The 17,599-nt window shown below is 36.7% G+C and overlaps 1 protein-coding gene across 1 annotated transcript; it reads left to right on the top strand.

Annotated features, from left to right (window-relative positions):
- The first annotated feature begins 502 nt into the window (after positions 1–502).
- On the top strand, positions 503–3,277 carry LOC149177873 (protein NUCLEAR FUSION DEFECTIVE 4-like). The gene is made up of 3 exons (XM_089423479.1): positions 503–880; positions 1,661–2,569; positions 2,717–3,277. The coding sequence occupies exons 1-3, from the start codon at positions 539–541 to the stop codon at positions 3,215–3,217; spliced, it is 1,752 nt and encodes a 583-aa protein (XP_089279605.1). The 5' UTR covers positions 503–538; the 3' UTR covers positions 3,218–3,277.
- The last annotated feature ends 14,322 nt before the right edge of the window (positions 3,278–17,599 follow it).

The raw sequence follows: 17,599 nt of genomic DNA, 5'->3' as shown, positions 1-17,599 counted from the left end.
ACTGGTTGAAATTCATGGATTCCAAGAGTTTATGAATGGCTCAGAAACTTGCGCGCGTCTTAGAATATCGGCATTAATGGAAAAGTATAAAAACAGGCCAAAAAGACGGCTACGTTCATCCCTTTTACACTGCGTTTCATGGTTGAATCATTAATCTGAATACATGAAGTCACAAGTAAGTCATGTTTTCGTCACCTTTTTCTCGCCTCAATCACTCTACATATATAACACTTGCTGCACATCTGATTTTGATTTCTAAAATGAATATACCCACAAGATTTAGATTTTCATTGCACTTTTGTGGATGTAATTAGCACGAATTTATCCTCCATTTTTCTGAAATCAAAGATCCAGGTGGACTTGAGATTGTGGTGTTGGAGTTGAGTGCCTTAAATACAATGGAGCCCACCAGAAGACTTTAGCCTCTATTCGGTTCCTGTAATTGCCATTTGGCATAGCTCTGGCCTATAAAAATGGCCACCGTTTCCCATAAGGCAATGCAAGTATTGATATTCAGTTATAGGCCTACTGTTGTGCCATGGATGATAGAATCAATATGCCTCGCTCTAAGTTACTGGCCATCAAACGCTGGACTTGTTTTATAGCAGCTATATGGCTGCAATCTATCAATGGCACCAACTTTGACTTTTCTGATTACTCTTATAATTTGAAGAAAATCATGGGGATTAATCAACTCCAACTGAATAGTTTGGCTGTGGCCTCAGACCTTGGAAAAGTCATGGGCTGGGTAGCTGGACTGGCATGTGCGTTTCTGCCAACCTGGGCTGTTCTTGGCATTGGAATGAGCTTGGGATTGGTGGGCTATGGCGTTCAGTGGCTGATGCTCAGTGAAATCATTCATCCATTGGATTATTGGCAGGTTACACTCTTGCCAAATTTTGTTTGATTTTGCTGTTATTTACACAGATTCAAGAATGGATTTTTAAATGTAATTAGATGGAAATGAATTGTTGTTGTACACTAATTCCCTGCTACAATTTTTTTTTTATTAAATATATATATCATTGTTTTGAGGAAAGAAATCAATCTCCCTTATCTCATAAGTGTACTTATTTGAGAGTTTAGAAGGCTCCAAGTCAATACAACAATATTTATAGACACAAAGTAATTACAACAATATTTATCAAGGTACTATAGCTCATCATGTTACCAGTGGAAATTTTGAAGATTTGAATTTAGGTAGAGAAGATAACAGCGATTCCACCCAACCACTAGAGATAATCTCAATTAATACTATTTATAATATAACCAGCATAGATCTATTTTAAATATGGATCTAACATAAGCCGAGAAAAATCCAATTACTTCAGGTGCAAATTCTTTTATGAGTAAATATTATTTAAATGTTGTATATAGTTATTATTATTATTATTATTACTATTATTATTATTATTATTATGGCGAATATAACAAATTTTCAACTTTGATGACGGCAGGCACCCTTACACATCATATTGGACTATAAAATAAGTCTCTCTACTCAATTAAACTAACTTAATTTAAAATATAAACATAGATTAATTATTAAATTGTTTTAACATATATTTTTATTTTAACATATATTTTTAGGTGGTGCAGTGTTATACTTTGTTGAGTGGTGGCTCTTATGAGATTTAATTTGTTATTTTGGACCACACAGGTGTATATATTGTGTTTTGTGACTGGGAATAGCATCTGTTGGTTCAACACTGTGAGCTTCAAGGTTGCCATTGAAAATTTCCCAAGTGAGAGAGGAATGGCTTCTGGCATAAGTACAAGTTACGTTGGTCTCAGTCCTGTTATTTACACCTGTCTAGCTTCCATTCTTGACCCAGGGAATCCTTCACTATACTTACTTTTAAACTGCATAGTCCCAGTTGTAGTGGGTGTAATTTCAGCAATAATACTCCATGTCTCACAATCAAAAATGGCAGCCATAGCAGACGATACAGATAAGAAATACATGATTCTCTGCACACTGATTGCCCTTGCCACTGCTGTATATTCTATAGCTTTTGAGTTCTTTCCCCATGGGAAGCGCCAGCTTGAAGGAGTCTACATTGCCGTGCTTATTATCCTCCTGATGGCCCCTACATATGTACCATTCAGGGTTTACTTAAACAATATAAGGAATGAATTGAGGGTAAATGTGTACAGTTCAAGTCCAGAGCAGCAGAATCCTAGAAAAGAAAGTCCCACCAAGAACCAAGGCAGTGAATTGGGCTTTATTCAAACTGAAGAGCATCAAATCAATATTCAAACCCTGGATGTAGAACACCCATTGCATACTGTACATAATTCCAATCATAGTAATAGCAGGAGATTTCAGCTGACATCAGTTCCACCACTGGGAGAGGAGCATGGCATCCTACAACTTCTAAGAAGTATTGATTTCTGGCTATATTACTTTGTATATTTTTGTGGAGGAACTGTGGGACTAGTATATATGAACAACTTAGGGCAAATTGTTCAGTCCTTGGGATATTCCAAGACACCAATCTTGGTATCTCTTGTTTCATCTTTTGGATTTTTTGGGCGTATTGCAGCCGGGCTTCCCGATTATATTCAGGTATATTTATTTATATTTATTTTTTAATAGTATCTTTATCAGTAACTATTAAGTACCACGCACTAAGTTAACTAAATATTAAGTTAATGATTGCTTTACGGAAGCTTATCATTTGCTTACATAAATTTATTGTTTTATGTGAATTAGCAATGCCGAATGTTCAGAAAATACCATCCCCTGCCAAGGCCAGGATGGATAGGCATATGGATGGTTCCCATGGTTGCTTCCTTCTTCATGCTGAGATTCATAAACCCAACTGGCACTGCTGTTCTTTATCTGTGCACGGCCATGGTTGGAACTTCAGTGGGAGCTATCAGTGCCATAGCCATACCAATTTCTTCAGAGATGTTTGGAATGAAAAGTTTTGGTGTCAACCACAACATTGTTGTCACAAACATTGCATTTGGTTCTCTTCTCTTCGGTGAAGTTGCAGGAATAATTTATGATGATTCTTCTTCTTATAAAAACCCACGAGACTCAGCTGATCGGCATCTCTGCATGGGAAGAGAGTGCTATGAAAAAACTTTTCTATTGTGGGGGTGTGTGTCTCTTTTTGGAATCGTTCTCTGCTTTTTTCTCTGCACGAGAACACGAGAGTTGTATGAATCTATTTACAGAAAACAATACCGGGAAATAGATCAGAATTGAGTATATGTATTTATTTTTTTCGAAAAAAGTTAATATAAATCCCTTCCTTTGTATTTCCTGGAGAATTGTAATGATTTTACATTTTGATCATTCACAACATTAACTGAAGAACCTTTCATTGTTTAAATTTTATTTTTGAATGCTATATATAATATATATAAAACCAAATATACGTTTTAACAAAAAAAAATTGTGTATAGATATAATGAAGTTGATATAGAGATAAATTAGTTAACATAGATCTTCAAATATTTTATTTAATTCTCCTATTAAAATATTTTTGAAAAGTATAAGATTTAAACATTTACTCATACTTTTTTTACTTCTAATTACTTTATAGCATATTCATTTTTTAAAATTATCGTTGACATTAATTTTCTATTTAGAGCATAATTTTTATTTTTATTTTTATTTTAAAGGGACATGTGTCAATTCAAGAGACAAACAAACTTACACATCCCCTCATACTATTGTTAATTATTAATAATATTTAATATTAAGCAATATTTAATATTAATAATTATAATAGTTAATAATTAATAACCATATAGTTAATAATTAATAAATATAGTTACTAATTATTGTTATATTATAATAATATGATAATATTATTAATATTATTAATAATATAATAAATATTGATATTATTGAGACCAGAGGCTTATTTTACAACGGAGTATGAGGGGATGTGTAAGTTTATCGGTCCACCATTGAGTTAACACGTGTCTCTTTAAAATAAAAATCAAAATAAAAATTATGCATCCCTTTAAAATAGAATAAAAATAAAAATTATGCTCTAAATAGAAAATTAATGTCGACTATAATTTAAAAAAATGTATATGCTATAAAGTAATTAGAAGCAAAAAAAGTGTGAGTAAAATGTTTAAATCTTATACTTTTCAAAAATATTTCAACAGGAGATTTAAATAAAATATTTGAAGATCTATGTTAACTAATTTATGTCAATATCAACATAATTATATCTATATACAATTTTTCAACTTCATTATATCTATATACAGTTTCTTTTGGTTAAAACCTATATTTGGTCCTATATATACTCTATATAGCATTCAAAGATACAATTTAAACAATGAAAAATAACACATTGTATTTTACACTCTAGAGAAGTTTGTACATGAAGAAATTTGATTGCTCTAAGCTCAAATTTGATCCCTCTCGCCTCATATTAGATCTGTACGATGGATCTATGTTGGTTAATAAACCCACAAGATTATTATTATAAACCCAAGGGATTTATATTAAACCCTGGATTAATATTATAAACCCTATGAATAGTATTATGCCCTAGGAATATAGATCCTTAGATTAATAAACCGAAGGGATTGATATTAAAAAACCAAGGGACTAATAAACCCAAGGGAATAATATTAGAGCGTTTGTCCAACCAAGGCTACGGGAGTAGTAACTCAACCCAAGTTGTTACAAGGCTCCAAAGCATTTGTCCAACCAAGGCTTCAGGAACTAGTAACTCAACCCAAGCTAAGGAAACATGAGAACCAACCAAAACAAAACAAGTAAATAAACCCACAATTTCCATGGTTATCCACAAAATGGCAAGGCTAGGCAATCCACTGTCAATCTAGGCAATCCTCCATGCCAGTGACATATCATAACCAATAATCCACATGCATATGCCATGCATGCCAAAACCAGTGAGGAAAACATACATGCAACTCAGTACCTGCAAGCCAAATTCATTGTAGCTATTGATCCCAATGTCCTCTTGCACTTTCCTGCTCTTCCTTTGCCTTGTTGCTCCAAAAATCCAAGTGTGCCACACTCTTCAAGAGTGCTCCAAAAAACTCTAAGTATCCAAGAATGAGAAAGAGAGAATAATGAGAGAGCTTCAAAACTAAGTTGACAAAATCTGTGAATTGATCCTCATAAGCCTTTTTATGAATGAGGCCTCTATTTTCTCCATTTTCCATTATTTTCCTTTATTTTCCTCCTCACATGCAACCTGTGACCTTTCACCTCTCTTTTCTCCTAATTTCCATTATTTTCATAAATAAATGTGTCAAAAAAGTCATTCTGTCTTTCCAAAGTCTTAGCCATTGCCTTTGCCAATTTCCTTAGCCATTAATAACCAAATGAACACCTACACTAGGATGTCTTGCCCAACATTCAGCTTGGAATAAGTGTCCCATCAACCGTGGGTATTATTTTTCCTTTATTAACTTTTATTACATGGAATTTTCACCAGGGTTGTTACATAACCCTCCTCCTTGGGGGAACACTATCCTCGGTGTTCAACAACACCTATAACCACAAGACTGCTATAAGTAAAACATATTGCCGATGGAGATTTATAACTTAACTTGATGCAATATTTGCAATGATCAACCTGTTGAGAAACAAACCAACATGAAACATAACAACATAACATCATAAGTAAATGACGCCCATACCTCTTATTGGAGCTTTATAACATATCCCATGGCAGTATTTACATCCATATACATATGTACATATACCAAACATCACCAAAACATGTACCAAAACATATACCAACACATATACCAACACATCATACCAAAATTGTTTTTCCTCAACCAGAAAACAAGGAAGGATACATAGCCTGCATTTGATCTGCTATCTCCCATGTAGCTTCATTGGGCCCAAAGTGCTTCCACTGCACCTTAACCTGCTCAATTGCTTGGTTCCAGAGCATGAGTACCTTTTTTTTCAATATACATTGAGGCTCCAGTTGGAATTCTCCATCTGGTTCCACCTGCAATATAGACCAATCAATCACATGGTCAACATCTTTAACATACTTCTTAAGTAATGACACATGGAAAACATCGTGAAATTTCGCTGTCAGAGGCAGTGTAAGTCAATAGGCTACTGGCCTAATCCTCTAAACAATACTGAAGGGTCCAAAAAACTGTGGTGCCAGCTTGGCACATGATCCAATCCATAAGGAGCTCTTCTTTGATTTGATGCGCAAGTACACTTGTTCCCCAACCTAGAACTCCTTGAACAACCTATTTTGATCTGCATAGCTCTTCTAGCTATCTTGTGTTGCCTTTAGATTTTTCTTGATCACCTACATTTCCTATTCCATGTCCACCAATATGTCTGGTCCAATCAACACCCTGTTAACTGGACCACTCCAACTGATGGCAATATTGTAACTCCATCCATACAATGCCTCAAATGAACTCATCCTTAAAGATTCCTGATACCCATTGTTGTAAGAGAACTCTAACAGTGGAAGGTACTCTTCCCACTTCCGATGTTGATGCATCACATACATCCTCAACATGTCCTCCAATATCATGTTGACCCTCTTTGTCTATCCATATGTCTGTAGATAATAAGTTGTACTGAAGTCCAACTTTGTACTCAAACTTGCAAATAACTCCTTCCAAAACTTGGAAGTGAACTTTGCATCCCTGTCCGACACGATCTTCTTTGGAACACCATGCAATCTGACCACATCTATGATGAATACCCATGCCACATCGCTAGCTGAGAATGTAGACTTCACTGGAATGAAGTGCGAACCTTTATCAACTTGTCCACAACAACCATGATGGAATCATGTTGTCTCACTATCCTCGGAAAACCTATGATAAATTCCATGGAAATGACCTCCCATTTCCATTCTGGAATTGCAATCAGCTGTAACAGTCCACCTTGATGTTTACACTCTACCTTCATACGCTGACAATCGAAACACCTAGCCACAAACTCTGCTACATCCTTCTTTAGATTCGGTCAATAATAACACTTATTTACTGTGGTTAATGTCTTCTGATAGCATGGTGACCTGAATATGGTTTTGCATGAAACTCTCTCAATATCACCTTCTTGAGCTCACTACTATCTGACACATATATCCTATCTCTGAATCTAACTAATCCATCTATTGTAAGGAAATAGTCCACATCCTGTGCACCTACACCTGTACCACCACATGTACTTGTACCTGTAAATGTACATGTACTACCACCTATACATGTACCTATAATTGTACTACCACATGTACCTTTACTACTATTCAAACTCTGCTGCAACCTATGCACAATCTCCATATACTTGACATCCTGTTGACCTGCCTGCAATATCCTATCCTATAAGTCTGTCCCATAGGAGGTCATAGGTGCTAAGTGTTTTACCTGTACCCACCTGCTAATAGCATCTGCCACTCTGTTCTCTTTACCTTTGATGTATCTGATCTCAAAATCAAACTCACTGATTGTGGGCAGCCACTGAGCTTGCCTACCATTCAGGTTCGGTTGGTCAAATAGATATTGTAACCCACTGTGATCACTCGTCGACACAAATCTCCTTCCCAGAAGGTAGTGCCTCCACATCTTCAATGCATGCATGATCATTGCCAACTCAAGATCATGTGTGGGGTAGTTCTGCTCATGCTCATTCAGTTTTCAACTCGTAGCATACCACCTATCCATCCTGCATAAGAACTCCACCAAGCCCCCTCTTGCAAGCATTTGTGCACACTACAAACTCTTTTCCTAGATCTGCAATCTTTAACATTGGTGCATGTGTGAACAACTGCTTAAGCTGCCCAAAACTAGCCTCACACTCCTCTGTCCACTCAAATTTATTACCCTTTCTCTGCAATGATGTAATAGGATAAGCAATCTGTGAGAAATTCCTGATGAACCTCCTGTAATAACCCGCCAATCCCATAAAAGATCTCACCTCTTTTACATTTCTAGGAGCTACCCACTCCATGATGGCCCTTATCTTTTCTCAATCTATTGCAATACCCTCCTTGGAGACAACATGCCCCAAGTAATGTACCTCAGTCTAAAATAAACTACACTTGTTGAGCTTAGCATACAACTAATGCTCTCTCAACAATCTCAACACTGCTGCTAAATGCTCTACATGCTCTTCCTCATTTTTATAATACCAATATGTCATAAATGAACATAATAACAAACTTATCCAAGTATGGATGCAACACACTATTCATCAAGCACATAAAAGTAGCTGGAGCATTTGTCAACCCGAATAAAACTACAACAAACTCACAATGCCCATACCTAGTCTGGAAGGTTGTCTTGTAGATGTCTTCTTCCTTAATGTGTACCTGGTGATATCTGGATCTCAAATCAATCTTTGAGAACATTGTTTCTCCCTTCAACTGATCGAACAAGTCATCAATCCTCGAAAACGGATACCTATTCTTGATGATCACTTTGTTCAATTGCTTGTAGTTAATGCATAATATGAGAGTACCATCTTTATTTTTCACAAAAAATATTGGTGCGCCCCAAGGTGATACACTTGGCCTAATGTCTCCCTTGTTCAACATTTCCTTCAAGTACAACTTCAACTCTACCAACTCAGGTGTGCTCATCCTATAAGGTGGCTTTGATACTGGAGTTGCCCCTGACACTAATTCAATAGAAAAGTATTCCTCCATGTGAGGTGGCAACTCTAAAATATCCTCAAGAAATACATCCTAGAAATATTTTATAACTGGGTACCTGCTCAAAACATCTGCATATTCAACTTCCTTACCTGTGTCACTATAAATGTGCACTATGAATAACGTACACTCTTTCCTGTGACTACGCTTTGCCTGCATAGTTGTTCCCATCCTAACTGATGTGGCTTTCTTCTTTCCCTGTAAGACTCTTGGTTCTCCATTGTCATCCAAGCACTCAATGTCTTTTCATAACAATCCACCTTGGTTCTATGAAGGTACAACCAATCCATGCCCAACAACATACTATATGATCCCAATGGTAGTACATTAAAATGTGCTACAGTAAGCATACCATTCAAATCAAATGCACAAACTCTTACCCAATGGTGAACTTGATTCTTTGTACCTATAGCCAACTACACTAACCAATTTTCTACATGAAATTCCTTACTCAAAACACACTTATCCACCAAGTCAGGACTAACATAGCTATAATTAGATCTAGGGTCAATCAGAATAGAAATAACTTGATCACAAATCTTACTGTCCATCTCAATGATAGATGTCTGATGGTATTCTTGTTTGTCATCCATTGTTGCATAGATATGAGGAATGCTCTGACCAACATCCCCAATAGTCTGTGTCCTGCGCATTATATATCTGAGGCCTACCACCCTGATTCTGCAAACAATCTATCCTGCGATGATCTTTTCTACAAGTTCAACAATCTATAGTCTTCCATCATGCATCCTTATTTTTCTCCTTAGATCGAAATCCTTGTCCTATGTCTGATGCATTGAACTTCTTTGATGGAACTACATTCTCTTTATTACCTGTACCCTGAGGTCTTTCTCGCTTCTTGTCCCATTTTCCTTTTTTCTTTGCATTACCTTTCTAGTTTGGTTTAGTCTCAGATTTGTGCTTCGATTGTTCATATCAATGCTTTAGCTTTTGGATGGCCTCCTCCAATGATCGAGGTTCATCGAACTCAATCCTATCTTTGAATGCCATTGGTAATGCACTAGTGAATCTCTAAATATTGACCTCCTCCTCCTTGAGGTAAGACACATACCTTAGTAGCCCCAAGAACTTGCTAGTGTACTCATCATGTGTCATAGATCCCATCTTTAGCTCATAGAATTCCTTTTCCCTATCATCAAAGTATCTCTCTGATAAATACTTCTTCTTGAATAACCACTCAAACTCACTCCAAGTAAAGTCTTCCTCATGTATACCTCTAACATTCTTCACATCTTCCCACCAAATGTCTGCTTTACCTTTAAGGTTGGATGTAGCTACTCTAGCTTTCATGTTCTCTGAATAGTCATGGAACCTAAAGAACTTCCTCATACCAAGCAACCATGCCTTTGCATCTTGTGATTTCTTCACTTCTCCATCAAATGTAGGTGACTTTTCTTTCTTGAACTCATATGGAAAGTATCGCCTATCACTCCTCCTATAAGGATGAAAACGATGACGATCATAGTGCCTATCTGAACCAGAACTAGAATAGTACATGTTTCTATCCCCTCTCATATCTGGAGTGTCCAACAATCTTCCATCTCTAACCCTGTCATCTCTATCTAACCTGTGACCACCATGAGACCTAATGCCATGGTCGATCCTACAATGGTCCCTGTCGCTGCAAATCTGACAAAATTTAAAGTATCACTGCGTTTACCTTTGCTAGCTTCTCCTGTGTTATGAAACCAAATCCAGAAAAAGATAGAAAAGATAGATCAACACCTTAAAATTCAGCCTCTTCGAGGGGGCAACCTCCTTTACATTACATAAATGAACAATTCTTCGATGATACAAATGAAAAAACCTCCTTTCTATATATAGGATTCTAAGGAGTCACAATATAACCCAGCTGACCTAACAATAATAATATAAAGCCACAAAAATAACAATAGAGGGATTCTATGGGGCACAGTAATAACAATATGGGGATAATAGGGGCACAACAATATTAATAAGGGGTACAATTACAATAGTAATGGGGTAATCACTAGTATTATAGGGACCCAACATGCCCCTCTCCTTCAAAAAAGTGTTGTCCTCAACGCTTGAGTAGTTCTGGATACTTCTGTATAGAATTCTCATCCTCCCATGTGGAATCTTCAGCGGATAAGTTCTTCCACTTGATAAGATACTCCGAAATTGATCGATTTCGTAGCTATTGAGTTCTTGTTTCTGTGACTACTTCTGGTTCCAATATAATTTTTCCTTCCTCGTCATGTTCTGGCAATATTGTTTGAATTGGGAGCTTGTCGCCTATAACCTTCTTTAAACATGAAACATGGAAAACTGGGTGCAATCAAGAAGCTGTAGGAAGCTCCAATTTGTATGCCATAGTACCAATCTTTTGCAACACCTTGTATGGACCATAATACTTTGGTGATAATTTATTATCCTTCTTAGCTTGCTTGAGGGACATTTGCTTATATGGTTGTAGCCATAGGAATACCTAATCACCTACATCAAAACTTCTTTCGCTGCGATGTTGATCTGCCCGTTGTTTCATTCTATTCTATGCCAACACGAGGTTATCCTTTAAGAGTTGGAGGACTTGTTGTTGATGTTCTATGTGATGTTCCACTGCCTGAACCTTAGAATTTTCTCTTAAATATGATGTGATGGATGGTGGCTGATACCCATAAAGTGCCATAAATGGGGTCATTTTTGTTGTTGTATGGAAGGAAGTGTTATACCACCATTCAGCTAGAGGCAACCATTTGACCCATTGTGTCTATTTATCAGATACAAAGCAACAAAGATATACTTCCATACATTTGTTTACTATCTCAGTTTGCCCATCAGATTGAGGATGATAAGATGATCTATGAGCTAATTGATTACCAAGACAAGAAAATAATTATGCCCAAAATTTTCCAGTGAAAATGGGATCTATGTCACTTACAATAATCTTTGGGTTTCCATGTATCTTCTGAATTGTTTCCATAAATGCAGTAAAAACTGTACTGGCTTTAAATGGATGTGATAATGCACAAAAGTGTGCATACTTGGTAAGTCTGTCCACTATCACCATGATGACACTCTTTCCCTTAGACTTGGGTAAACCTGTGATAAAATCCATTGAAACCTCCTCCCAACATTGGCTTGGAATGGATAAAGGTTGTAATAGACCCGATGTCTTAATTGTTTCAACTTTATTTTGTTGGCAAACCAAACATTCCACCACAAACTTTTGAATATCTGATTTAAGGCCATCCCAAAAAAATTCCTTCTTAACCTTGTGGTAAGTTTTTAAAAATCCTGAGTGCCCTCCTAAGGGAGAAGTGTGCAATTCCATAAGAATATTTTGTTTTAGTTGGGAATTCTTACAAAGGTATAAGAGATCTTTGTACCATAATGAATCGTTTTGCCAGCTAAATGTATAAAACGTACTGGAATTTTTTTGTAACTTTCGAATAAGTGCCCACACTTCTTCGTCATTCTTCCATTCCTCCCTTGCTTAATTTATCCAATCTGGTTGAATAATAAAAATGGTGCACAGAAATGCTTCCACATCCTCATCCTTTCTTGAGAGTGCATCTGCCACCACATTTTGCTTCCATTTTTTGTAGATGATTTCAAAGTCATAACCCAACATCTTTGTGACCCACTTTTGTTGTTCTTCAGAGAATAATCTTTGTTCTAAAAAGTATTTAAGGCTATCATGATCCTTTTTTACCTTGAAGTGTCTTCCCATTAGGTAGGGTCGCCATTTCTTAAGTGCATGGAGTATTGCCAACATTTCCTTCTCATAAATAGCTTTGTGTAAAAACTTTCCCTTGATTGGACAATGGGTCTTTCATCTTGCATTAGAACAACACCAATTCCATTTCCTGAAGCATCACATTACACAATAAAGGTTTTTGTGAAGTCCGGTGTAGCTAAGACTGGTGCTTGGCACATTGCCTCTTTAAGATGTTCGAAGGCCTTTGTTGCTTCTGGAGTCCATGAAAATGCATCTTTCTTCAATAATGTTGTTAGAGGTGCTGCTATTCTCCCATAATTCTTAACAAACTTGCGATAATACCCTGTCAACCCGAGAAATCCTCACAAATGCTTTATGAATGTGGGGATTTTCCATTCCTTAATGGCTTTAATTTTGATAGGGTCTACCTTAACCCCTTCATGAGATACAATATGACCCAAATATTCCACCTCTTGGACTCCAAAGAAACATTTGGATCTTTTTGCATATAATTGTTTTTCCTCCAATAGTTGTAGCACCCTGTCAACATGTTCAACATGATCCTTCCAAGACTTGTTGTAGATTAGTATATCATCAAAAAATACTAACACAAATTTTCTAAGGAATGGTTTGAAAATTGAATTCATCAAACCTTGAAATGTTGAAGGTGCATTGGTAAGGCCAAAAGGCATGACCAAAAATTCATAATGACCCTCATGAGTTCTAAATGTTGTTTTCAGAATGTCTTCAATCTTCATTCTGATTTGATGATATCCTAAATGAAGATCCAACTTGGTGAAGTAAATTGATCCATGCAATTCATCTAGTAATTCATCAATGACAGGAATGGGAAACTTATCTTTAATAGTGAGCTTGTTGAGCTCCCTATAATCCGGGCACATGCACCATGATCCATCCTTCTTGTGCACCAATACTACTGGAGTAGAGAAAGAACTTTGACTCACTTGAATTATACCAGCCTCTAACATTTCTGCAACCATACGTTCAATTTCACTCTTTTGGGCATAGGGATATCTGTACGATCTAATGTTTGGAGGAACACTTCCTGGAATCATATGAATAGCATGATCATGATCACACATAGGTGGGAGACCTTTGGGAGTCTCAAATACCTTGGAATGATTGTCCAGGACTTTTTTGAGATCTGGAGAAATAGATGATTCCGATGTGGAAACATCTAGCGAACATAATTGTGCAATTACACCTCTTTGTTCCTTTTTTAGAAGCTTTGTCATACCATTAGAGCTGATTATCTTTCCTGGTTTCCCTGCAATACCCCTTAATTCAACTTCCTTTCCTTACGTAGAAAATTTGATGAAAAGTTCTTGAAAATTAAAAGCTATTGTACCCAAGGATTGTAGCCATTGGACTCCTAATACAACATCAACACCTCCCATTGGAATGGAAAGCATTGGGCTAGTCAATACATATTCTCCCATGGATAGCTTGATATTATGGCACTTTCCAGAGCAATTTATTGTTCCTTCATTTGCAACCATCACTTGACACTCTAGTGCTAGATATAAGAAGCAATTCAATTCTTTTGCTACCTTACAATGAATAAAATTGTGGGTACTTCCTGAATCAATCAACACTATTACCTTTTTCTTCTTGATTTGTCCTTCTATCTTGATGGTTTGAGGAGTGGTAAATCCTGCCAATGCATTACAAGATATGGTCATATTCATTTCTTCTTTATCTAAGATTTTTTCTTGGAGTATATCCTCTTCTTTTGACCCTTCTTGCTCCTTTTCTTCTTCCTCTTCACAATCTATGTAGAATAATTTCTTCTCAACACACTTATGACCTTTAGTGTATTTGCTATCACAACTGTAACAAAGCCCTTTTCCTCTTTTTTCTTCCAATTTTTGTGGTGTCAACCTTATAGGTTGTGGAAGACTAGGGGCAACAACACTTCCGTCTTTATAGTTGTGAGTGGTATGCTTCTTGGTTGCCATAATTTTGCTTTCCATTTTTCTTGCTAACCTGAATGCCTTCTCTAATGAATCAGGTTCCCAAAGGCAAACATCATGTTGGATATTATCCTTTAAAGACCCTATGAACACATCAATCCTATGCTCCTCTGGAATATTTTTTACCCTTATGTTCAATTTTTGGAACTCCTCAATGTGCTCCATTATTGAACCCTTTTGTTTGAGACTTATCAATTGGCTAAAGAAAGTGTTGCTTTTTGTATCCTCATAATTTGCTATCAATTCTTCCGTAATAATTGCCCAAGTGATAAATTGTTTACGAGAGCAAAGCCATTGATACCATACAAACTGATTTGGTTCCAAATATAAAGTTGCAATACGTACCTTTTGTGTGTTTTGCACATTATTGAGATCGAAAAATTGCTTCATCTGTAATATCCATGTTGCGGGATCCTTGCCATCAAACTTCCTCATATCGATTTTTGGAATATGGTGGGTCTTCGATCCAACATTAGAGTCTATGAAATCATGATTAACATTTCTTTTGTTCTCATCATGAGTTTCCTTTACTACCCTTTCACCATTAGTAAGCATTTCTTGTAGAAACTTTGTTAAATCTGTCTTCAAATCTTCCATGCTTGTCTTCAAATCTTCCATGTTTGTCTTCAAATCTATCTTCAAATCATCCATCTTAGCTTCCATGTCAATCATCTTAGCTTCTACACCTTTCTTTAAACAATCCATCTTAGCTTCTACACCTTTCTTTAAACCATCCATCTTAGCTTCTACATCTTTCTTTAAACCATCCATCTTAGATTCTGTTCCTTTTTGTGCAAGGGACAGTTGTTGCACTTGGTCTTCTAATTTTGATATATCATGTTGCATTTCTTCCTCTTCTTCATGAGTCATGCTAGAGATTTCAGGTTCCTTACTAGGTGTTTGCATTTTCTTTCCTTAAGGCATCAATTACTGATAATAATGCTCTACTATGCCCTTTGAATTCCTTCAAAATAAATTTCAAACCAATCTTAAGCAAAAATTTAAAAGAATCTACACACCTTTTTTCACTTTGTAGGAGCTCGATATTGCCTCTGATGTATCTCTGTACATTCAAATCATCCAGTTCTGAAATTGTGACCTGCAGTATCCCTCTTTTTCCTCTTTCCAATGCCACCAGTCTGATCCAAATTGGATTCTCCAAGGAATAGTTATCTGAAATCTCCCACAGTGACCTAATTATAGACTAGTTCAGTAGAGCGAACTTGTACGACGTGCCATGAGTCACTATTTCGACCTTTGGCTCTGCAAAATATATACAAGAAACTATTGTCCATCCTCTTTCTATACCTTCTTATGAAATTTCAATCTGATGCTCAGAGAGAAAGTTATGACAATTTTCCCCAGGTCACCTATTTGGAATGTAATTCAGGAGTCTGCAAAAAGACCAACTTCCTCAGATCATATCTCCACAAATATAGCGCGAAAAGCTCTGAAATTCGGACCTGAGGTTCAGCGCGATTTCTTCTCAAATGGTTTTTTTTTTTGCAACTTTGAAACATCACAGAAAAAAAGTTATAGCGAAAATGCCACGATGACCTATTTGGAGCAGCGAAACCCTAGAATACAAAGCTCTGATACCAAATGTTATGAAACCAGCTCCAGAAAAATATAGAAAAGATAGATCAACGCCTTAAAATTCATCCTCTTTTAGGGGACAACCTCCTTTACATTACATAAATGAACAATTCTTCGATGATACAATTGACAAAACATCCTTTCTATATATAGGAGTCTAAGGAGTCACAATATAACCCAACCGACCTAACAATAATAATATAAAGCCACAAAAATAACAATAGAAGGACTCTATGGGGCACAGTAATAACAATATGGGGATAATGGGCACAACAATATTAATAAGGGGTACAATTACAATAGTAATGGGGTAATCACTAGTATTATAGGGACCCAACATCCTATGCCTGTATGATTATGTAATTATCCACCTTACAACTCATTATTTCTTCCTTTAAGCTCCTCAGTGTATCTGCTAAATTGGAAGAATTCCCAACACCATACTACTCATTTGATTCATAGGGGGGTTATTTGTAGTCTACCATCTTGCTAGCCATCTTTGATATTATTCCTGCAAGGTATATCATGTCAGCTAAACCAAATCACAATAAAGAAATGTACCTTAGTATAGCTTGGGGAGGATACCTTGTCTGCAATATCAACAAATCAGTGTGATACATGTATAACATAATCATGACAACGTATAGAAACATAACACCTAAGCATATAACATGCAACCATCATTATAGCTAGGGTCCAATCATCAATGCATGACCTTATCAATAACGCATTCCACGACCTCATGCATGACAACCACCATTACATCACTGTACATTTGGCCACATGCAAACACTGACATGCATAAGCAACGTGTAATCCACTGCAAACACACATAAACACATATAATCAAGTGTAAATGAACAATACATGTAACCAAGCCTACAAGAATGATACTTATAACTAGCATACAAGAATGATACACGTAAGTGACATATAATGACATGTAACCAGCATACAAAAATGATACACATAAGTGACATATAACGACATGTAACCAATCATACATTGATGATGATGCATCTCACAACAACACCATCAACTTCCACATGGCGCCATCACTACAACCATGATCAACACCATGCAAATGAAACAAGCACATGGAGTACAAGCATAAGAGACACACATGCAACTGACATGAATGCATGAACAACACACCCAACCCATCCAATCTGAGGGGTAAGCCATGCTCTGATACCACTCTATGGTATTGAATATGACCCAAAGAGAGCCAACCTTCTCTGATACCACTCTATAACACCCTCCTCCCACATCTACCTTAGCAACCAGATAGCCTAGGTAAACATGCGATGAGAGGCCACTATGATATGATTCGACCTCTTAAGTCATGTTAAGGAAGTGGAACCAATGGAAACACATCATACATACCTTCAACATCAACATTAGGACCCTCAGGAACCAACCAAACCTTTCTACCAACCAGCCCCTGTGTCCCACTGACATGTTGGACCACTTGACCCCCAGACACTCCCATGCTATAGGCCTGCCAGCATCCAGGAAGCTCTAGACGCTCTCATGACAAGGCATGCCAACATCCAGGAAGCTCTAGACGCTCTCATGACAAGGCATGCCAGCATCTAGGTACTATTTTTCTTAGTGATATGCCAGCGTCCCTGATATTTGAGCTACTTTTTTAG

This window comes from Pinus tabuliformis, chromosome 4_1 (genome assembly GCF_031772625.1).
Source record: "Pinus tabuliformis cultivar Carrire ecotype Pingquan chromosome 4_1, CPIR1, whole genome shotgun sequence".
Classification (NCBI taxonomy): Eukaryota; Viridiplantae; Streptophyta; class Pinopsida; order Pinales; family Pinaceae; genus Pinus; species Pinus tabuliformis.
This window is presented reverse-complemented; position numbering and strand designations above follow the sequence as displayed.